Consider the following 23881-nt stretch of genomic DNA (forward strand, 5'->3'; position numbering starts at 1 on the left):
TACTTTAACCATATCATTACTGCTTATTCCAAAGTTTCTTGAAGGTTTTCTGGTTTTCTGGCATTCCCTTAAAGAGTGAAAATATTTCCTGGGAGTGATCACACTCTGTCTTATTTTTGCCTAATACTTACTAGTTGGTAGGCCATTCAAAGTGAGCTTGTTAGCATAGACCTAGAGGGACAGGGGTCAGGCTCACACAGGGTAAGGTATCAGGAAGGAGAAAAGGGTGCTGATACGAATGAAGCTGGGCATCAAAGATGAGCTCCTTCTACTCTTGAATTTCGCCTGGGTTTTTTTCCCCCTGAAAATATGATTTCTAAAGTACTGCATTATGGTTTATACAGAGTGCCAGGGCATTCAGAGACATCAATCCTCTTGGCTTCCATTCCTTTGCAGCTCATTGCAACAGCATTGTCTTTGGATTTGCATCTAAGAATGATGAGTTCACTGTCCCCTGTAGCCGTGGCTACACTGGAAACGTCAAGGCCAGGTGCGAGTCCTCAGGGTGGCAGATTCTCAGGGAGAAGTGTGTGTTCTCTCAGCTGGAAGAACTGAAGAAGGTAAAGCACTTCCTTCCAGTAGACTTGCCCTGGTTTTGCGTCTCCCCGTGGGCATCTCCCAGTAAGCATGGCTAGGTGGAGGGTTATGTGCATCAATTTGCCTTGGTGGTCAGTGCACAGCAGTTGAGGCTGAAATCAGCCTCTGGTAGACCCATGAAGTATGGGCATGACTAGCAGAGTCTGAGTGGCAGCTGAGAAAGTCAGAAGCCATCAGAGTTGGTGATTTTGGTGGGGAGGGTGCTGCAAAGAAGCCAATAGATGTGAATGAGGTCTACAGTACATGGTAAAACAATAACTAAGCTGGCCTCAGGAGCCCAGAAAGCCTGGGAATCAAGGATCTAAGTGAAAGCATAAGTCAGAAGCAGTAAACTTAGTAAAAATGAGGGTGTGCACATGTCAGTAACTGAGGCATATAGGATGGAGGGACTGAAATGGACTCATCTGGCTTACTAATCTCCTTTAATAGAGCAGAAAATGAAAGACTAAAGGGCTTATCCTCTGATGGCAATAATGTTGGACTAGAGACATGGTCATTTGATTTCCAGTCCAGTGCAATGACTTCGACATGATGCTCTCTTAGAAATTCGAGTGTTAAGACAAGGCAGATAAAAAAATGGAAGCAAATTTTTTTATGTGGGGAATTAGAACTTGAGTCATGGGAATGAGAGACTCAAAGTTCACAGTTGACAGGCATTGTTATGCTGTAGATCTTCATGTTGAGCAGAACTTTTTTTCCTAGCCAGAGACTCTGTTATTGCAGCGGTGAACCCCAGAATGATATTTATCAAGGGACTTCAGAATGCTTACAGCTCCTTTTCTGGACCTCAGTTTCTTCATCCATTAGCTGGGGAGGGAGATGGGACCAGATGGCTTCTGGGGTCTCTCCTTGATCTTGGTTTCTTTGCCTCAGTTCTAGACATAGGCCACAGCTGGGACTGTCCACCCCAGGGTGTGAGGGTGGGCAGATCCCTGGTGCCCGGGGCAGAGAACAGCACTGTCAGCCAACAAAGGCACAAGGGAATACAGGGGGGATCTTCTCCAGGTTTGACTTGTTTTGAACAGAAGGAAATATCCCTTCGGGGTTGCCTTCCAGGCTAACTCAGGATAGTGGAAGCAGGTGGAAGCTTCAAGGAAGAAGCAAAACCCCAAATCTGGGGACAAAGTGTAATAAAATCTCCATGTATGTTCCTCATTATCCATTCTACAGGGATTTCTCAGCATTGTATAGCGGGTATGATTTAGTGCCAGCAGACCCCACCTTTCCACTGCCTAACTGAGTATTATTTGGAAAGTCACTGAATCTCACTGAACATCAGTTTCCCTAAAATTAGGGTAATAATTTATACGAAAATGCTTTTTAACGAATCTCTTAAAGTTTCAGTTTCCTTAATTATAAAATTAAAATAATAATGATATCACTCCCAAAGGGTGGAATAAGGACTAAACCAATGAATCTCTGGTTAAGAATTTAGCACAATATCTGAAATATAGTAAGCCTGAGTAACATCCTTCTTGTTCTCATTGTTATATAATTATAATTATCCTGCATTATAATGCATGTACAAATGTTGGTTATATGTGGCCAAGAAATATGATTTAAACTTGATGTAACACAAGCATTTCACCGTTTCTTGAACTTCACCAATTTTGTTCCTAGGATTTCAGTCTGACTGCAACCAGTGCCACCAGTACAACGGTGTCATCCTTGATGAAAAATCTTTCAATGGTCGTTCGGCAAAGCCCATTGACCACGGCTGGGAATCTGGCTTCTGTGGTATCGATCCTGGGCAATGTCTCATCCCTGTCACTGGCAAGCCATCTCAGGGTATCCAGTTCGACAATGGAGGTACGGTCTGCCAGTGCTTGAATGTTCATTTTACATGTTTGATCTCATAGCAGGAATAAGAGCCTGAGCTGATGTGTCACTAATGAAAAAGCTGAAAGAACCATGGTGTTTGTGTGAGTTTTCTGCTTTCTCTTAAAATATCAGGGACTCATGGGATCAACTATGCTAGTCCAAAGTGAGAGGCGGTTGCCTCTAGGCAGGCTGTTTGAGCAGCGCCCAGCTGGGAGGAAGGGATGATCCTCTGCACTGTGTGATTGATACTCAGTGATAGAGATATCAAATTTTGTATGTCTTTTTGCAATCTGCAATTGTCCTTCCTGTGACCATAAGCTCTGACCTTAGTAGTATATATTTTAAGAACTCTTTTTTTTTTGATTGAGGAATTCATGCTTCAGTTTGGATGTTTAAAAATTAACTTAAAAATTATTGCAAATCAGACTTGCTCACTTAAGAAATGGAAATAAGCAAAATGAAAGATAAATGATGTGTAATCTGGTCACCATAGAATAGCCATTGCCTACATTTTAGGTATCACCAGTGCTTAGAAGAATGTCAAGTGACACCTAGCAGGTACTCAATAAATATTTGTTAAATAAACATCCTACCAGGCATTTTGCTGTATGCATCTTACATGTTAAAGTATAGAATATTTTACAAAATGGGATTACATAATGTGAACTGCTATAGAATCACACAATTATACTTAACTATGTAAGGTGAATATTATGTCAGAGGTGACACAAAATATAACATTAAATATGAAAAAGCAAACATGCATGCTCAGATTCATGTTAAAAAAAAACAAAGCCCCACCACATGTTCTTTACAAGAGACCAACTAAAACCAAATGACACGAACAGGCTAAAAAGAAAAAGAAAAAGAAAGTAGGACAACACAAACCAAAAGGAGGCAGAGGTTCCTGGCGCAGTAGAATAAGTGTGCTTTGGGATTTCAGCCAGAAGCCACAGTTAGCGTGAAACTCACCCTGAGTGACCGATGCCTGCGGCAAAATGCTGCGGACCCAGAACCCTAAGCGAGACAGAATGTCTAGTGGGAGACGGTGGCACCTTTCAAGGAATTGTTTGGGAAAGGAATCTCTTACACTAAGACTGAGCCTTAAAACCCACACAATCCAATGCTTCTTTGTTGCTTGTCCAGTTTTTAAAGATTTCTGAATTACAGTTTCCTCTCTTAAAAAAAAGTCATAAATACACAAGAATTAAAACCTGAATGCCCGTGACATGAGTTTAGAACTTATGATGTGAGCGAAACAAAGAGAACACGGGAAAGCAGTTGAAAGTAACGCCTCGGTCTTTGAGCCTCAGCCTGAGGCGTGAGGAGCGCGCTCATATTTGCCATCTCGGGAGGAGGGAGGTGCTCGCTGCTGCTCACCAGACTGTGGGACTTTTTCTGACCCGTGCTGACACCTCAGTGTGCCTGTGAATGCCCTGGGGTGATCAGCCTGGAACTTACATGATTCTGCTGACCCAAGTTTCTTCACCCCAAACTTCCACTGGGCAGAGCGACAGAGCTGAATTTCACTCATGCGTTTCAATGTGGTCCTCCACTGAGCCAATTCTTTGGGCAGTGTTCCTTTACTTAGTACTGAGTACCGTCCACTGACCTCTCTCCTTGTATTTCAGGATGTTATCGACATAGCTGACCATATCCTAAATTCGGCGTCCGTGGACAGCTGGATGGTACTCCTGCAGGAACAAAAGCATGCCAGCTCCTGGTTCCTGGAGACATTAGAAAACTTGAGCATGCTGGTTCCTCCGACAGCTCTGCCTCTGAATTTTTCTCGGGAGTTCATTAACTGGAAAGGGATTCCAGTGTCCAAAAGCCAGCTCAAGACAGGTTACAGCTATCAGACTGAAATGTTCCCAGACAATACCTCCACTCCCATCAGAGGCCATGTGTTCATTGGGCCAGAACAATTCTGGAAGCCCCTTCCGGAAACTATCATCAGCATGTCCTCGTTGAACCTGGGGAATATTCTACCCAGTACTAAAAATGGAAATGCTCAGGTCAATGGGCCCCTGATATCCCTGGTTATCCAAAACTATTCCATAAATGAAATTTTCCTAACTTTTTCCAAGGTCAAGTCAAACCTGAGCCAGCCTCATTGCGTGTTTTGGGATTTCAGGCATTTGCAGTGGAATGATGCAGGCTGCTACCTAGTGAATGAAACTCCAGACACAGTGATATGCCGGTGCACTCACCTGACTTCCTTCTCCATGCTCATGTCACCCTTTGTCCCCGCTGCCATCATTCCCATTGTGAAATGGATCACTTTTGTGGGGCTGGGCACCTCCATTGGAAGTCTCGTCTTATGCCTGATCATTGAAACTCTGTTATGGAAGCAACTCAAGAAAAACCAGACCTCACACACACGCCATATTTGCATGGTGAACATAGCTCTGTGCCTCCTGATTGCTGATGTTTGCTTTATTGTGGCTGCCACTGTGGACCCCACAGTGGTGGGGGTCTGCATAGCCGCAGTGTTCTTTACACACCTTTTCTACCTCTCCTTGTTCTTTTGGATGCTTGTGCTCAGCATTCTGCTGGCTTATCGGATCATCCTCGTGTTCCACCGCATGGCCATGCCTTTGATGATGGCTGTCGGGGTCTGCCTGGGCTACGGGTGCCCTCTCATTATATCTGTCATCACCATCGCGGTCACACAGCCTAGCAACAGCTACAGAAGGAAAGACGTGTGTTGGCTTAACTGGTCTGATGGGAGCAAGCCTCTCTTGGCCTTCGCTGTTCCCGTACTGACCGTGGTGGCTGTGAATTCCGTTGTGGTACTGTTAGTCCTGACGAAGCTCTGGAGGCCCACCGTGGGAGAAAAGCTCAGTCGGGACCACAAGGCCACTACCATCCGCATGGGGAAGAGCCTCCTCATTCTGACCCCCCTGCTGGGGCTCACCTGGGGCTTTGGCATAGGAACAGTGGTGGACCCCCAGAACCTGGCTTGGCATGTTATTTTTGCGTTACTCAATGCATTCCAGGTGAGAACAGTAAGAATGACCTATATTGTTGTAATTAATTGGAATGATCATAGAGAACCGAAGTTGGTAAGACCTCGCTGGCACCTATCACATTCCCCTGCCTCCAGCAAGACTGTCATCAAAACTGCATGGCAACAAAGAATAGGGGAAAAAGTGCATTTTCACAACAGTTACTCTCACCTTGAAGCAGAACATTAGACTTCCTCAGTGATCCATTCCAGGGTTTTAAGTCTGTTAGAGTTCATGTAGCAAACCTTGATCCTTCTTGCTCCTGTCTCAATCTTTCTCTTGTGTAGACCTCTGTAAAGACACATGGGGGAAGACGTGATACAGCAGGAGTACTTGTTGACTCTGAATGGAGCCTAGGAAAGGAAGCACCTCCAATTCAAAGGAGCAGAGGCTGGCACACTGCAGCCAACACTGTTTTGTAAATAAAAGCTTTCCTGGAACACAGCCACACCCATTCATTTACATATGGTCTGTGGCTGCTTTCCTTACACCTGCAGAGTTGAGCAGTTGCAACAGAGACTGTATGACCAGCAAAACCTTAAATATTTACCATCTGGCTCTTCAAAGAAAATGTAGGTCAACCGCGCCTCAAAGTACGGGTTTTACACACCACAATCATAGGGTGTTCAGAGGGTAGGTGGACAAAGTATCCCTCAGGTTTTGATGAATCTGGAAGAGAGCCTTCAGTCCTGGTTCGGTGAAGGTTTGCTGGGTCACCTCTGGAAAGTGGTGGTTAACTGTTTGAGCTCCAGAGTAAAAGAAGGCTGGGCAAAACACATCATCACCTGTGTGACCTCTAACAAATTAGTTCATCTCTTTGTCCCTCAATTCTTGCATCTGTTAAACAGGGCAATAATATTTTTACTCACATCATAGAGTAAATATGAAGATGGAGTGGGATAATTTAGCATTGGCACAGTGCCTGGCACTGAGGAAATGCTCACTCAGTAGGTGTCTCATAAACGCACTGGTTCTCCGCCTACTTCACACCGGTGAACACTTAGGTGAGGTACAGATGGCAGTCACATAGGCTGCGCACCAAAGGGTGACAGCGCGGGGAGCTTCTGCCAAGAGCAGGCCTGTGGTCATATGCTCTCTGAACAGGCACCAAGTGAGGTCCAAGAAAGCTTCTGTTAGTGGTTCCCCCACTGGCATATAGGAAAGGCTGACAGAGGAACCACTGTCCACTTGGCTTGATGGTTTGACCTCAGTGCTGCCATCAAAGACGCTGAGTAAATGTTTATTTAAGGACTTCTGAAGCAAGACTGAAATACAGAGGCAAATGAGAGTTTTTTGTTTTAGGTTTAGGATGACAGGAAAATGAAGCTCATGTATACTTAGCACTTTATTGGCTCAATTACATATTTATACATTCAGTGGAACTAGTTGTGACTCCTTGGCGTTGTGCCAGTCACTGTGGCGGTCACAGGGTCCTTGTCTTCAGGGAGCCCTCAGTCTAGGAGACAGACAAGCAAAGAACTTCGATGTTGGGTGTTATCACAGAATAGAATCCCATATAACTGAAATAGAATAGATTCCATATAACAGAATAGAATTCCATATTGCTGAAAAAGAACATGGCAATACATATGATTTATTCTTTTATTCCTTTTTTTAAGGGATTTTTCATCTTATGTTTTGGAACACTCTTGGATAGTAAGGTATGTGTATTAAGGTACCTCTTCATTCCCTAACCCAGGCAACTGACCCTTCCCCTGCAGTTCTGGCCCTTATTCATAGATAAGAGGTGAGACTGGGTACACTGTGATCAAATTCTATAATTTTGTGTAAAGCAGGCTCAGTTAGGGTGGGAAGAACTAAACATTGACTGATGATGATGAAGCTACATAGAATTAATAACAATATGTAATGTGAATATTACAGAAAAAAGGGAAATTACTTAACAATTTTCTGTCTTAAATTATGGTTTGGCAATAATTAAACAGAAAAAGTACTTTCATTAGGGGTAAGTTTTCCTTTTATTCCTATAACTTATCACTTTACTTAGAATATGCTGAAAGACATACATACTTCTATATTTCTAGAGTTTTAGACATTAAAGAGCCTCTAACATTAGATAAAATTCCTAATGGAGGACAACCCATGTAAGTAAAAGGTAAAAGGAACAAAATCAAATAAATTTGTTTCACTATTTTTCCCAAGTGTCGACAGTTCTGTGGAGAGAGGTAAAGACAGTAAGCTAATAGATGTAGACTTGGTTTTAGTAATAAGATAAGAATATTTTATAATTAGCACAATTGTTGCACATGCTTGCCAACCTATCTACAAAGAAGCGATTTGCTGTTCTTGACTGGACTAAATAATTCTCTTGTTTACACTATTCGTATGTTTAAGAAACTCCTCATTTCGAAGATAAACTTCAATTTAACAATTATTGCTAATGACTAATGTCTAGCATTTCAATTATTATGGCTTTCAGTACTGTTGTTCTTTGTTTAATTCTAGATTTGTTTATAGGAAAAGAAAAGAAATCATTTCATCAGATACCCATGCTCATGGTCTGTGAAGTACCTTCAGGAAACACCAATAAATAGCAATTTTAATCTGCAATTTTGTGTTTGATTTCTCTATGTGTGGTTGTATTTGTTTATCTCCTCAATATTTCTTTGTTGCCCTTACAGCTGCGACAACTGCTGTTCAACAAGTTGTTTCCTTTTGGCCCTTGGAAGCAAGCATCAAAGGTAATTATCTCCTACTGCCGTGGGTCTGTGTGAATTTCCACTTTTGTTTTTACTTCCGTCTTTATGCAGTCCCACAGCAAGCCCACTTTTGCATAAACCTCTTGAATTTCTGTCACCATTATATTCTAAGTATGTGGCACTGTGCCAACACACAGTCAATATTCTTTAGCTATTGTGTGAGTGAATGAATGAGTAAATGAGTGAATGAATGAATGAGGAGGCATGGAGAGCCACAAGGATGCTCAAGCATCAAGGTCTGTGGGTGCTATGAACAATGTGGTTTTAGTCTGACTTATCTCCCACTGTCTAAAGTCATAAGGCCCTTTTCTCTGCCTGGCCCTTTGCACCAGCCAGGGTGAGGTCTTGATTAACTTCTAGTATATAAAATGCTCTCTCTAAATTTTCCCTCTTAAGCTGGTATAACTGACTTTGACCCTTGCAATTTTAGTTCCTAAGTCTACAAATTAACTAATTTGAACGGAAACAGACGATTGGTTTTATTCTTTGCTACAAAAGTTCAATCCATGTGAGAGCACAGTTAGGAACAAAAGTACTTACATCCATATTTTGTATTTTTGATGTTAATCTAGACTTCTGTTTTTCTGCAAAACAAAACCCTTTCAGAAAGGGTTCTAAAGTAGAGGTTTCTGTATTTGATAGTCAACTGACTTAGGTGTATGAAATCTACATAGATGGTTAGAGGTTTTTACAAGGGACAATATTACCTTTCGAAATAAAAAAATAGGAAATTAAACTCTGACATTAAAAAGTGTGCCTGGGTCTGCCTTTCATCGCCAAGGGTGCTGCTGTGATTAGGAAGCAATGGCCCATGAGCAGCAGGTCTGCCCTGTAGTTCTGACTCAACAGCCAGCTGACTGTGTAATCTTAGGAAACCTTTAGGTTTCAGTTTTTCTGACTGTTAAAAGTGAAGTGTTGGGTAGTTACTCAAAGCAGAAGTTCTAACATTCTGTGATTTTGACTTAATGTCTTGAAGAACTAAGATCCCTTGAACCAGAAAATGTGGAACTAATGAATTATTCACTACTCTTAAGAAAAGGAGGAACCTACCATGTGACTTCATTTAGTTAATAAAGCGAGACAGGACACACCCCACCCTACAATGCAGGCTGTCAGAATTTTTCTCATTTGAAAACCACAGAGAGAAAAACACCCAAAAGTCACGTAAAGCAAAAATAAAAGTAAAGATCTCCTGGTTTCTAAATGTGAAGTTTTGACGCTTCCAGAAGGCGGCAGGGGTCAGGGAGAGTTTGTAACCCTTCTCCAATTTTGTTTTCAAATCAGGTGACAATAATGGGATTTTGTTTTCTGGTTAGGTGGCCCATTTGCTTTAAAATAAATGTGCATTGGACAGAAGAAGACAGGGGTATTTGTAATTTTCCGAGGAAGGGTGAACAAGGAATCAGGCCCCAAGTTCACAGTGGTTGAGGAGCAATGAGAAGACAGAACACTCAGTGTGAGTGTGAAAGCCCCAGTCAAGAAACTCGCTTATGAGTGAGAGGGGAACAAGGGTGGTGACCAGATGCAGACACAGGATCAGGAGTGACAGGGTGGTGCTGAGTTGCCTGATGTGAGCATATGTTGGAAGGGATAAGCTGGCAAAGAGAGAGTCTGAAAAGAAAGGAGAGAGGGAGACTGACTGATGGAAGAGGATTCCTGCAAGACGCATCGAGTGGCTGGACTGAGGACGAGGGATTCGCCTTCTCCTTAGACAAAGGAGGTGTCCAGCTGACGCAGATAGAGCAACGGGTACAAAATTCAGGCCTGCATATATATGTATGTTTTTGAAATAGGAGATGAGGCTGTCCGCTACGAGTTGGCAAAAGGGATGGTGAAGTAGGGATCCTGAAAAGAGCAGTGTAAATAGCCTGACTGAAGGGAACAGAAGAAGCCACATGCAATGTTCTCAGCAAAGACCATTCCTCAAGCCACTGTAACACTGTGTGGCCCCACAGTGTGGTTCTCTCAAAACCTTCTTCCTATTAGAGCTCATGGTCCCTTCTTGGCCCTTCCATTGCCCCTATCATGTTCTCTGTAACTCTTCACCAAGGGGCAGATTCTGGGGAGCTGCTATAAGCTACTACCCTTCCACAAAGAAGAGATTTTTTTATTCTTAGTTCCAATGATGTAGGTCCTGTTATTCAACAGCTTAACCCCATATAACCTTACATGCCTGAAGATGCTGTTTTTTTCCCACACCATGTAGAGTCCCTGAGTCCCTATAATCTAAATTCTTCTCTCCAAATGGGGCAAGATGCAGTTTTAAATGCAAAGATTATGACTTTAGGATTTTTCTTCAGGGCTATAATATTATGTGTTTTTTTATATATATATTATATATATATATAGCATTATAGTGTTATAGTATTACTATAGTATTATAGTATAGTATGCTATATTATAGTATAGTATGCTATATTATACTATATTATATTCTATTTTACTATATTATAGTATAGTATACTATATTATAGTATAGTATTATAGTATTATATTATATATATACTATATATATATATATAGTATTATAGTATTATGTGTTTACAATTCTAGAAAATTAATTCTTTTGCTTTGGAACTTGCAGATATTTCTCATTCTCATCTCTGTGATAATTTTTTTTTAGAGTTCAATGTGGCCACTTCCATGTTTCAGTGAAAATTAGGAAACTACCACTGGGCTACCTACTGCGTAGGACAAGATCCTATTTCTACCGTTTTGATTTAGCTTCCTCATGACCTAGACCGTAATAGGAAATGCAACCTATTCCTTATTCTTGGTGCCTGACACAGTGTGTGGCACTCAATGTCACTCAATCTGAGGTATAAAATTAGTGAATACTTCAGTTAATGAGTGGGAAAAGGATATAATGTATCGTAACACTTTTATCTTTCCCAATAAGTGCATCTTCTTTATTTTAAAAATTTTATTTCAGTTTTAAAATACGTGAACTTTGTGTGGTCTGTGCTCCAGTGAATAAAGGTTTATTCACAATAGATTTGAAGGTTAAGATGAGTGAGAATAAGGCAAAAGTCTATCAGAGACCAGTTTTCCTAGAAGTATTGTTTTTCTCCATGGGTCCCGCTTCTAGTGATAACTGTGTGAACCAAAAAAGAATGTAAGCAGGGACATGTAAAAGATGACATCTTCCTGAAAGCTGTTTTCTAGTTTGTTCTTAAAAGTTGTGAGAAAATACAGGACTACATGATTCACTTAGAAAAAGTTCTTATGAAATAGATTAAAGCAGAAGACTAAGGAAGCAAGTACTCTTAATTTCTTGAAAAAACAATGGTGCATGAGGCCAATGGAATAAAGGATTGTTAATGACATCAAGAAGTCGGGGAACACAGACCATCACAAAAAGAATTAATGTCCAGGTGATTTGCTTTTCTTTTATGCAGCAGAATGCATCAGAGGGATCTGCCAAGACCAAATTTGCACAGTCTTTCAACCCACTGCAACACAAAGGTGAGTTATAATAAACCAGAGGCTGTAAAAGGTAGGAAGAAAGAATGCGAGTACATTGCGTGAGAAAATTCAATGGCAAAAAAATTCACGTGAGAATTGTGAGCGTATCAGCCTGCCATGTGCCCCGAGCTCATCTGGATGGTGCTCAGTGCGGACACACCATTGCGGCTATCTGATGCTCAGGGAGACCAGTGAGGGTCACTTTTAATTTCATCACGAATTAGCACCATTTCCTCAGTTAGACATTATGTAAGTCTGTGACATTGATCATCAAGGCCGTGGGGTGAAGGAGGGTGGCTAGACTAACACCAATTGTGTCCTTACTGGACAATCACTCTTGTGCCAGCTTCTGAGCAGTGGACATGGGGCCTGGGGCTTGTGCCCTGATATTGGACATATTGTCCTCCCTAAAGTGTTCCTGGAAAGGAAGGAGCCACTACCTGTTAGAGGTGAGAGAACACTGTCGCCTCTGCCTGTGATATGCATGTTTCCTGTGCTCATATATTGGCCATTGCTAAAGTCAGTAAAATTCAGCTACTGGAAGACTGGTATTTAAGCCCTGCAAAGAGATGCAGTATTCCTGGAGGAGAAGGGTGGAGCTTGGGGGTTGTGGAAGAGATACTGCATTGTAAGGTGAATTGAAGTCATACTTAAGTGCCTGAGACCCATTTCACATTAAATTATGTTAATATCCTTGTCAAGGTAAGGAAATGGGCAGCTCATTTTAGATTCCATTCAAAATTATTTGAATTCTAGATAAAGTTCAAGTGTCTGAACTTGAAAAGGCACTTCCCACTTCCCTCCCAAAATGTTCTGTGTGCTCGTTCAGAAGCCTTGGGTCTTGTTATCACTGTCACCAACCAGTCTTTTCACAAATTTCTTTATCTCTTTGCATGTTTATTCCCCACCAGTAAAACAAAAAACTAAGAGGTCAGTAAAGTTTCTTACATCAATAACATTCGTGATCTCAGATCTATGTAATCTCCTTTCATAGTAATATCTAAGAGATGTGGTAGTTCTCTTCTCAAATGAGAGGTGCCTGACAAATGCAAGTTCCTAGGTTCCTTAGTGAAATGCTGTGCCTATTGACAATTACATTCTGTATCTTTCCCTGCTGTCTTCCTAAAACTGTCCAGATTTGGAAGGAATTGCACGGGCTTGTTTTCGTTTTGGTCTCATGCTTGATTCCAACATAGCCGCAATAATTCTTATCCTCTTTTTCCTGTCGTAGGCACTTACACACTTTCTCGTACTGGAGAGTCCTCAAACAACATCATGCTAACTCAGTTTTTATCAAATGAATGATGCTGGGAACCATGATCAAGGAGAAATTTTTGGAGCAACTTGACAATTAGAGCTGAATGTCAGTGAAGAAATTAGCTCAATATTAGATGGAATTTTCTGTTTTAGTGTCTGGCTGTAAAATGAGGAGTTTTCTGTGGCTTCATCACTGCCTTCTTTATCTTCAATGAAATGGAACGATTCATTTTCAAGTGGCTAGATATAAAGGAATTGCTTCATGAAGTAGATTTTGTTGAAAATTACGCCCATTGTACCAGTTTTTCACTGCCTATAAACTATGGTTTCCTTTTTCATAAAATAGAGTTATTTACATGGCATTTCCAATCATCTAAACTGGAGCAAGAAAACTCCATGAGATAGCGCTTAGATAAAATTGACTGACCATTTTCACTTTCTTATAAAAAAGTCATCAGTGCAAGTTTCCTAAAGAAAAGGCATTTCTCTCCATAATTTTCCAGTTGGATTTTATGCTTATTATTTTTGCTTTTTAGGTTTAGCCACTTAACTGTAAAAGTTCATCAGAAATAAAATGAGAATTTTAGTTTAGTAGCTTTGTAATAATTAGTCAAGAAGTATAAAAATGCGATTCTGCATATAATGCAGTATTTTTCAGTTTACTAAGCACTTTTGTCTGGTCCCCAGTCCAGTGAAGGGAGGTATCCAGGAAGACCTGGTACAGAGATGAGGAAATGGAGGCTCCGAGAAATGAAGTGGCTTGCCGAAGAAGCCAGTACTCGTGTATTAGGGACTTTTAGGAATTTGAGTTCCTAGTCCATTTCCACAGCCCCATAACAGCCTTGGAAATTACCTACAATCCTAAGAAAGCTTTATGAGTGAATACGAGGTCCATTACTCCCAGAATTCTGCATGCGTAAGAGGCAGATTGAGAAAGTTTGGTTGTCAGCTTCAGGAGATACCCTAAAACACCCAGGCTTTCTTTCATAATATACTATAGGTACTTTTAGAAGTAATTTTCATGGACAGCTAATGTCACTGTTGGATGAAATACAGAGCAGCACGGAAGTAGATGCTGTGAAGTGGCATTTCCCTTCCAAATTTCCATCCTTTGGCTTCCCTGAGTGTCAATCCTGACTGCAGTGCTTGGAAGAACCAAGACCTTTGATTCGTCTTTGGTTCCAGAGTCTCCTAGAAATCTGCACTGCTCATTTTTAAAGCAAGTGTTGATTTCTTCAACAATTATTGTGATGGTGATGGTGATGGTGGTGATGATGGCGATTATGGTGATGATGACGGTGATGGCGATGGTGATGGTGGTGATGGTGATGGTGATGGTGACGGTGATGGCGGTGATGGTGATGGTGATGGTGGTTATGGTGGTGATGATCATGGCGATGATGATGTTGGTGATGGTGATTTTGATGGTGACGGTGATAGTGGTGATGGTGGTGATGGTGATGGTGATGATGGTGATGATGGCGATGATGGCGGTGATGGTGATGGTGGTGATGGTGATGATGGTGGTGATGGTGGTGATGGTGGTGATGGTGATGATGGTGATGATGGTGGTGATGATGGTGATGGTGGTGATGGTGATGATGGTGGTGATGGTGGTGATGGTGGTGATGGTGATGATGGTGGTGATGGTGGTGATGGTGGTGATGGTGGTGATGATGGTGATGGTGGTGATGATGGTGATGATGATAAGAAGTCAAAGAAGAAGAAACAACATTGATAAAGTGCTCACTATGTACCAGGTACTATTCTAAGTGCTTTGAATATATTACCTCATTTAACCTTCATGATAAGCTTGTGAGATAGGGAATATTATCACCCTGTTTTACAGCTGCAAAGACTAGAGCTCAGAGAGGTTAAATAAAGTAAACAACACAACAGGGATGGTAAGTGGCTGTTCCAGAATAGTAGTTATAGATGCTGAATTACAATAAAAAGAAGATTATATAATCAGATAGAAGGAATAGTAGTTTATTTAATTGTAATTAGAATAGACTCTTTGGGCTATGAGGGATCCCAGACATCGTCTAGTCACTAGTTTACATGTAGACCTGATGTCTTAAATCTCAGCAGCCTATGATTATAAAATGAAGTCATGTCCACTTTTGGTGCCATAACAGAATACCACAGACCGGGCAATTTAAACAACAGAAATTCTCACAGTTCTGGAGGCAGGAAGTCTCAGATCAAGGTACCCTCAAGATCAAAGTTGTTTTCTGGTGAGGCCACTCTTCCTATCTCATAGTAGACAGCCATCTTCTGTGTCCTCACATGGCCCCTTTTCTGTATGCATGCAGATAGAGCTCTTTGGTATTTCTTCCTCTTCCTATCAGGGCACTAGTTCTATCAGGTTGGTGCCCCAGCACTATCACCTCATTTGGCCTTAACTACCTCCCTAGCAGCCTTACTTCCAAATGCAGTCCCATTAGAGGTTGGGGCTTCAATATAACAATTCTGAAGGGACACAATTCAGTCCCTAACAAGTAGCTAGAGCTCTTACTTGCCTGTTGAATTGAAATTAGGGTCTTTTTATGTTCTTTATTTCTTGAAGTCTCCAAGGGAACGGTGAAGAATAATCTCACAGATATAGTGGCCACAGTTTTCCAGGGCCACTGCATATGACCTCACAGGCTGTGTACTCAATCGGGTGCCATTTTCACACTCTGTACTATTAATGGAGCCACCTGCAGTGTTCTAGGCCATAATCCAGTCATTTGTAGCCACCCTAGCTGGGTCCATGCACCCTGGACTTCCTTTCTTATTCTGGTTCTCACATGTCCATAGTTGATCACTTTGGCGAATCCCATGCCTACCTATCATGGGAATACCAATGTTCATGCCAAGAGTTATGATCCCATATGTTTCTAAAGCTCCCAGTGCTCATGACATCACAGTGGTAGCTTCTTCCCAGTCTCTGCCTCACACTGTCTGGGTGTATCCATAGTCAATCTGCCTGTCAAGCTAGAGAGGTCAGATGTGAATGGCAGCACCTAGTTAAGAGTAAGCTCAGAAAGGTCAAACTCCAGGCTGGATAGTCCCTAACCATGTACTTTCATCACTGCCCTACTGACAAGAGAGAAAAGACATGGATGCATTTTCAAGATGCCCATATAGGAGTCATGGATAGAGGAAGGCAGTAGAGCATATAAATTCTGTGCCAACAATTCGATGCTCAGACCAGGCTTTCTGCCACAGCATGTCCTACGTAAGACAGTGTATGAACGCAGTTCCATGGAAACACTGAACATTCAGTGGACATGTTCAAGTAGGACATAAAACAGATTTCTGAATGGGCTGTTTTGAGAGAGACTTAAGGGTATCTGTTAGCCTCCTGACATGAACAACCTTCATAATATGCAAATAAAGAAAGCAAGGGGAACTTCTAGTTAATGATGGTGGATTAAATTGACATGTATACAGCAAGTCAAAATGCAATGTTCCATATGGTCCAAGCTGTGGCACACATGAAATACCGAAGTGATAAGTACAAAGGAAGAGACTATAGACCAAGTAGATGGCTCCATACTCCACAAAGATATTCAAGTCAAAAGAGAATTTTGTCAGAAGAATTCCTTGGAGAAAGCTGCTCCATGATCCTCCTGATTCCATCTACCCACAAAGAGGAGAGAGGGAGAGATGCTTGCCCCTTGACCTCAAACCTGATGAGAGAAGGCTTCTCAGCCTTCTATTGGACCACAGCAATTAGGACACGTGGCTGACTAGGGTCTGATTGCTTGGAACTGAGGCCACAGCTGGGGTAGTGTACTGAGACCTGTCTGCACGCCTAGAATTCGTCAGGGCAAAGGATATATATATGTGTGTGTTTCTCACCAATGATGGTAAGAAAAACAGGAGGGAGGGACACAATATGGGGCTATTTTGGGCACTGTCTGAGGGCCACCCAAAGTGGTGGAGGGGTCCCAGCAGCAAGAAGCTGGACATGAGGCTCGATTAGGGGATGAGGAAGGAGTCACAAGTGACCACTTGTAACATAGATGAATTTGCATTGGTTAAAGGGATTGCAGGTGAGAGAGGTCAGGAATTTCTGAAGAGTTCTTGAATGCACCCTCCCTCATTATACAGAGAGCCTTGACACCCTATGAAGGTGACTTCATCTCATAAGACAAGCTTCTTTTCCCTGGATTTGGGGGAAGGGAGTTCAGTGCCCAGTGTGGAAGGAGAGTAACAAAAGCTGAGCAAAAATGTCACCCAGCAAAGGCAGCTGACCCAGTGTGAGAGTCAACCCATAGCAGGACTCAGTTGGGGAGAAGAAAAATGGAATGCTAAATTATTGGAGTTTTTAATATTACACGAGACTAGACATCTTTTTTACCAAACTGACAGCGTGTTTGCTACTTAAAGTCACCAAAATTCTGCTATTACCTGAGCATGTTGGAGTAATATCTGGAATATATCTGGTGGGAAGAAAAGGCTCTTCCCACTGAGTGCATTTTAAAAGGATGATGAAAGATTTTTTAAAAAGTGTGTTTGATCACAGGCCATATGCCATGTTTGTCTAACCCACTGATTACCTGCACCCTTCCAAAATGCTACTGAAAACAATAAAAGAATCAACAAAAGAGAAAGACACTGTAATCGTTTCTATCCCTGTGTAAAAAAGATAGTCACAGACTTAGTGGCTTAAAACAACCCACATTTGTTACCTCAGTTCGCCTGGGTCAGGAATCCAGGCACAGCTTATGAATCTTCTATGCAGGGTCTCACAAGACTGAAATCAAGGTGTGGGCTGGGCTGCATTTTCATCTGGAGGCTTGAATGGGTAAGAATCTCCATCTACCTCCAACTCATTCAGGTTGTTGGCAGCACTCATTTCCTTGCAGTTGCAGGAATAAGAAACTTAGATATTTGCTGACTACTGGCTCGAGGCTACTCTGACACCTAGAGGCCACCTATACTTGCCTGCAATTCTCCAAGACAGCCACTTATGTCATTAGGCTTGCAAGAAGAGCCTTTTACTCTTGTCTGCTTTTAAGACAGTCTTGTATATGGTAAGGTAATCAGAGGAGTGACATACCATAACTTTTGCCATATTCTAAGGAGTAAGTCATTGGTCCTGGCCACACTCATGGGGATAATAGATGAAAATAGACCCACAGTTATGATCTGAATGTTTGTATGCCCCCATATTCATATGTTAATACATAACACCAACACGATAGTAGTAGGTGATGGGCCTTTGGGAAGCACTTAGGTTATGAAAGTGGATTCCTCATGAATGGGATTAGTGCTTTTATAAAAGAGATCCCACAGAGTTCTCTAGCCCTTTTCACCACGTGAGGACACAGTGAGAAGTCAGCAGTCTGCATCCCCAAAGACATCCTCACCAGAACCCAGCTGCACTGGCACCCTGATCTTGGACTCCCAGATTTCAGAACTATGAGAAATATATGTTTATTGTTTATAAGGTCCTAAGCCTTTGTCATGGTGAAAGTTAAGGTCACTGAATTAAAAAAAAAAAAATCCAAAAGTTTTCCGAAAGAAAAAATAGGTTTTATATAAAGGGTCAACATCAGAACATTATCAGAACTCTTCACAGCAATGCTGTAATCTGGATAGCAGTGGAGAAGGCCTTCAAAATATCGAGAAGAAATGATTGCAACCCAGAAGCAATTAAGTGTGAGGAAGAATAAAGGTATCTTCAGACATAGAAATTTTTGCCAAATTTTCCTGTAATGCTTCCTTTCCCAAAAGCTGTTGGGGAATGGACTGCACTAAATGTGAAAATAAACCCCCAAAAAAGATGACTTGGGACCCCCCAAAATAAAAGATTCAATGGAAGAGAGAACAATGGGAACCTTGCTACCCAGACCACAGCTGTGGGGCCAGTTCAGGCTGGACCTATGGGGAGATTCCTCAAGAAAATGGAAATGATAGGACACCTAATGTGATAGAATATTATTTAGAAGAGATTTACATACCTGGGGGTGGGGTGGGATGAATATTGATAAGAACACAGAAATCCAAGCAAGTGAAAAAAAGTGGTTGCATCTTAAAGAAACAAAATGCATAGAAAAGGAAGAACAACATACCACCGAGCTCAGCTATGAATATCATATACAAAGCGCCAATAATGTAAACTGACTTGGCTATAACCAAAAGAATAACAGAAGCATATTGGGGAGGTAGAGAACAGGAGGTATAGTTTGGTGGATGGCAACAGAACTATAAATCTTCATTTTTTTGTTTTTGGAAATCAGTAAAACTGAGAAACCAAGAAGCATGATAATCATTATTTAGAAAAATGAAAATAAATACCAGAAGAATGAACTAAACCAGTTGAGATTGTCTCTGAGAAGCAGGGAATTATAGAGTTATTTGACTCTTGAAACCATATCCATGCAACTGTGGTTATATTTAATGTATAAATGTATGTATATATATATATATGTGTATAAATTGGAAAGATTATGGGATATCCTAAAGCTGGAAGTCCCCTTTATGCATTTGCTTGGACTCAGAGGCCACACTGCTCTCCAACCCTATGTGGCACTGGTGTTCTGCTGCTTCAGCTCTTTGAAATGCCTGAGACCTCCAGACTGAGGTGTCGAATAGGCCACTGGGTATCTTAATCTATTGGCCAAGGGAAGATCTGGGTTAGAGATACATTCCTAGGGTCATCAGCCTAGAGATGTTGCTTAAACCATGAGAACAGGTGAGATCACCTGTTGGGTGTGGGGAAAGAAGTGAGGAGGTCCAGGCATTGAGCCTGGGCACCCCATCCTCTAGAGGTGGGCAGGGGAGGAGGACAAGGTAAGGGACATGAAAAGGAGCAGCCTATGTAGTAGAAGGGACCAGGACAATGTGATGGCCCAGGAGCTAAGAAAAAAAGCATTTCAAGAAGGATTTCGAGGATAGCAACTGGGTTAAATATGGCTGAGAGTCAAGGAAGGTAACAATAGGCCCATTCCAGTTTAAAACATGAAGGTCACTGATGTGAGAGCAAACTTGGCACTCAGAGTAAGCAATCCCACTGTAAGAAACTTTCACACTGAATACGTCGAATGGAATCATGTTTAGGCTTTGCCTGTCCTTATAGTGGATAAGCTCTTTCTGATTTGTAACTAGCTGTTTTAGAAAGACTAAGTTTCTCCAAGTTTTTCTGATGCTTCCAGAACAAACGAAGGGGGTGAGGGATAGTCATTCTGTAGTACCTGGAATGTTTCTCAGACTGATGCAAATTTCTGGGAAAGTCCCAAATCTCTTTCCTACAGAATAGTTCTTTTATTTTTAACTTTTTTTTTATTAAGTTATCATTGATACACAATTTTATGAAGGTTTCGTAGGAGCAACATTGTGGTTACAACATTCACCCATATTATCAAGTACCCTCCGACACACTCCACTGCTGTCACTGTCCTGCAAGGTAAGATGCTGTAGAGTCACCACCTGTCTTCTCTGTGCCATATATACTGCCTTCCCCATGACCCTCCTTCATTATGTGTGCTAATCATAATGCCCCTTAATCCCCTTCTCCCTCCCTCTCTCCCTCCCTACCCACCTCCCCAACTCCTTCCCTTTGGTAACCACTAGTCCCTTCTTGGAGTCTGTGAGTCTGCTGCTGTTTTGTTCCTTCAGTTTTGCTTTGTTATTATACTCCACAAATGAGTGAAATCATTTGTCCTACAGAATGATTCTTAAATGAAAAGACAATCTGCCTTCTGTTAAGAAGGCAGCAGAGCTGTGCTGTATGTACCTTTATCATACTGCAGGGGGCAGACTTTGACCAAGAAATAAATCCTGGACAAATTGCTCAAAGCTTACACCTGGGATCCACTCTGGAATTTGGGGTATGAAAGGCGTTTTAATCCAGCTGCTCTAATTAGGAACACGTTACAGTGTTCCTGCTGTGTTTTGTATGGTCAAAGAGATTAGGGAGCTAAGAACATAGCTCTGTTTAGGGAGGGCAAACAATACTTGTATTTCCTGCGTGAATGCCCAAGGGTACTGGGGAGCTGTGAAGGTGCTTCCAAGCAAGGCAGGAACTAGCCACAGTTGGCGGAGGATTTTCACCTGTTAGAAAACCAATGTTTTATGTAAATTTGGGCTACATCAACAGGATGTACCTTGATTACCTTTGACAAATACAGAGTTAATTCAAGCATGTGGTACAAAATAAATTGGGAATATTCTTGGCTTTTTAGATTCATCTCTTACTTGGGGAGCAAATAGTCTGGTATATTTTATACAGTCTTGGCAGATAAAAGCCACCCTTCCAAGACAGAGTTTCTCAAATTCTTTACAGATTCCATTTGGTACCCAAGGCCTTTGGGGTGGAGGAGACAACAAACAAACCTAAAACCGGCTACTTGGTTGTCCAAGTGTCATCAGGGAAGATCTGGGCTGCTTGCAGTTTGCTCCCCAGCCCTCACCTTACTCTAGGGCCAGCCTAAGCGCACTGAGTGTTCAAAGGACAGAGTGGGAGAGGGAACAGACGTGATATAGACTTCATGATCGTAGCTTTTGTGTGAGACTCAGCATAGCTTCTCTCCCCTGAAACTCAGAGCACACAGCATGCTGTGCATTATTCCCCCCTTTGGTAGTCAAGGAAGTCGGGGCTCAGAGCTTGGGTAACCGGCCCAGGGTGAGAATGAGCAGTGGGAGGGGAACTCGCTCCCAGAGCTCCGCTCCACCTCACTCCTGACAGGCAGCCATGATGCCTGAAGCTTTATGAATCAGGGTTTATCCCTTTAGGATAAATGTTGGACCCGGAGGCTGTCTTTGAAAAGAATTCCATTCCTAACCCATGCCATGAAGTTAACTGTTCCAGATACTTCACTCCAGATTCTCCTGATCACCTGGGCAAGGTAGGGGCAAGGACTGGAACTTGGGAAAAGAACTGAAACAGCCGGTGATGGAGGAAAAGTCCAGTCGTTCACCAGTAAAGACAAATCCTCCCAGGACTTGTTTATGCTTCACCTGCCTTGACCCTAACCAGTTGTGCCTGGTTACATTTCCTTGATGGCCTCCTTTGGGACTGATGTAGAGGGTTTTCTCTGGGACAGAATCCTGGCAGGCGCTGGCTTCCAGCTGGCCTCCGTCCTTTCTCTGTGCTTCAGTTTCCCTTGCAGAGCCGCAGGTCTGAGTTCCATAGATAAGCTCAGAGATCCCTTCCAGTTCCGGCTCTGACTCTCTTGTCTCTTCCTAGGTAACACCCTGGGAGAAGAGAAATTTATCACCAAAGAGGACCAGTCCAAGTGGTTTTGGCAAGACCTTATCTTGCTGGGTAGGAATCATAGATAAAGCATTTCCAAGAGCTACATTTATGCCAACCAGATGGGAGGCAACACCCCTTTGGAACTGGGACCTGTTGCTGGAAACCAGAGCAGAGAAGCGCCCCAGTGCGATGCACTCCCAAAGGACACATAGTTTTTGTGGATAAGGTTTCCGGGTTATTAGAGCTCGTCTCCTCCAGCCGTGCCCAGACGAGGCAGTTGTGAATTCAGTGACAACATGCCACCGCGCACCGCCAAGGGAAAGTCTCTGTGATGTGAAATCTTTGCCCAGTGCTGGTGATAATGTGACTTTGTTTTGCTAAAGTAGGCTGGGTGGGTGACCAGCCCCACTTGTCTTCCCTTTTACCGGATTATGGGAAATCTCCATCAATTTCAAAAAGTAATAAAAAGAAGTCGTATTCCTGGAATCATTTGCAGAATTTATGTTGACAATTATGTTTTAAAATCTGCCACGGCAGGAAGCGCCCTGCTTTCTCTTTAGAGCGGTGATTCTCCAAGTGCATCTGTGACCAGCAGCACCCACGTGACCTGGAACTTGTTAGAAATACTAATCTTTGGACAGACCTCCTAGATCAGAAACTCTGGAGTGGGACCCAGGGGCTTAACGTTTTAACAAGGCCTCCGGAGGACTCAGGTGCACACTCACATTTGGGAATCATCAAGATGGGGGGCTAGAGATTACCATCAGCAGGCTCTGGAGTCCCCCTTAGATGGGAGGGTAGAGGGTGGGAGTGAGGACTTTTTTGTTTCATCGTCTATGGCTGACACTCCTGGGAGCCTCACGAATCAAGGAAGTCTAGGTAATGGGAGTGGAGAAGTGTTCAATGCTGGACGGCAGGGTTCGAGGCAATGTCATGTAACTGTTAGGAAAGAAAGGGTTTGAGGCTCGGCTCCAGCACTTACTAAACGTGTGAACTTGGTTACATCACCAAACCTTAGTTCCTTCAGCTGTAAGCCAAGGTGGTAACTCCCTGTAAAATTATTGTTGGGGGCACACGAGGGAAGCCCGGAAGTTCGCTGCGTACTGCCTGGCAGTTGGGAAGCCTCCAAGAAATGGTGGCATTGAATAATATTAATAATGCTAATTTTACAACTGGAGTATGATTCTATATGACATCGTTACTGCTTGAAAGCAGGGTGCTTTGAGGAAAGATGCAGTTGATCAGGGCCAGTGACAAAGGGTTGGGATCTCAGTTGTGCTACTGACCCCCTTGGAGAAGCTCTCTCATCTCTATTTGTAAAATGGGAAAAATGACGATTACCTTGCTGGGTCACTGGGAGGCTTTAATGGAGAAGTAAAGAAAGCAACTTGTGTAGTGCCTGAATACTATAGGTGTTAAATAGAATTTCTTTTTTAAAGTGGGAAAATGAACCCAGTTTTTTAAGACTATGAAGGTCAGTGTGCCAGGGATTTAATCAAGAAAAATATTCATACTGGGGCATTCTATCCGGATGGCTTAGGAAATACCTGTTTAAAAATGAGGAAAAAGACCACAGAGGGCTGTGAAGGAGAGCAGGATCCCTATGTATATTTCTTTTTCTTGTTCGTTATCCTAAAATGTTTAATGACCCTTGACAAGTATTAGGAAAAATAGCCCAGGCAGAAGGAGGCTTTCAAAAGGAAGCATACTGAAGAATTACAAACCAGGAGATCTTTAATTATTTTTTTCCTTGTTAACCTAAAATAAACGTTAAAAGTATATAAAGAAGCATCGCTATTAACTTCTACCTGGGCATTTCC

The 23881-nt window shown here is 42.2% G+C and overlaps 1 protein-coding gene across 4 annotated transcripts in view; it reads left to right on the forward strand.

Moving 5' to 3' along the window:
• ADGRF1 (adhesion G protein-coupled receptor F1) overlaps window positions 1–22290 on the forward strand; it is a 57671-nt gene extending 35381 nt beyond the window's left edge. For 2 of the 4 annotated variants that reach the window (XM_037013743.2, XM_037013746.2), the window contains exons 15-21: window positions 397–560; window positions 2218–2406; window positions 4050–5417; window positions 7046–7087; window positions 8069–8128; window positions 11545–11611; window positions 12843–13211. In XM_037013743.2, coding sequence (XP_036869638.2) covers window positions 397–560; window positions 2218–2406; window positions 4050–5417; window positions 7046–7087; window positions 8069–8128; window positions 11545–11611; window positions 12843–12916 — 1964 coding nt within the window. In that variant the 3' untranslated portion in view covers window positions 12917–13211. Of the gene's footprint in view, window positions 1–396; window positions 561–2217; window positions 2407–4049; window positions 5418–7045; window positions 7088–8068; window positions 8129–11544; window positions 11612–12842; window positions 13212–22052 lie in introns of those variants that run through there. The other 2 variants (XM_037013745.2, XM_037013744.2) reach the window with 2 other exon arrangements.
• The last annotated feature ends 1591 nt before the right edge of the window (window positions 22291–23881 follow it).

Source organism: Manis javanica, chromosome 16 (assembly GCF_040802235.1).
Source record: "Manis javanica isolate MJ-LG chromosome 16, MJ_LKY, whole genome shotgun sequence".
Taxonomy (NCBI): Eukaryota; Metazoa; Chordata; class Mammalia; order Pholidota; family Manidae; genus Manis; species Manis javanica.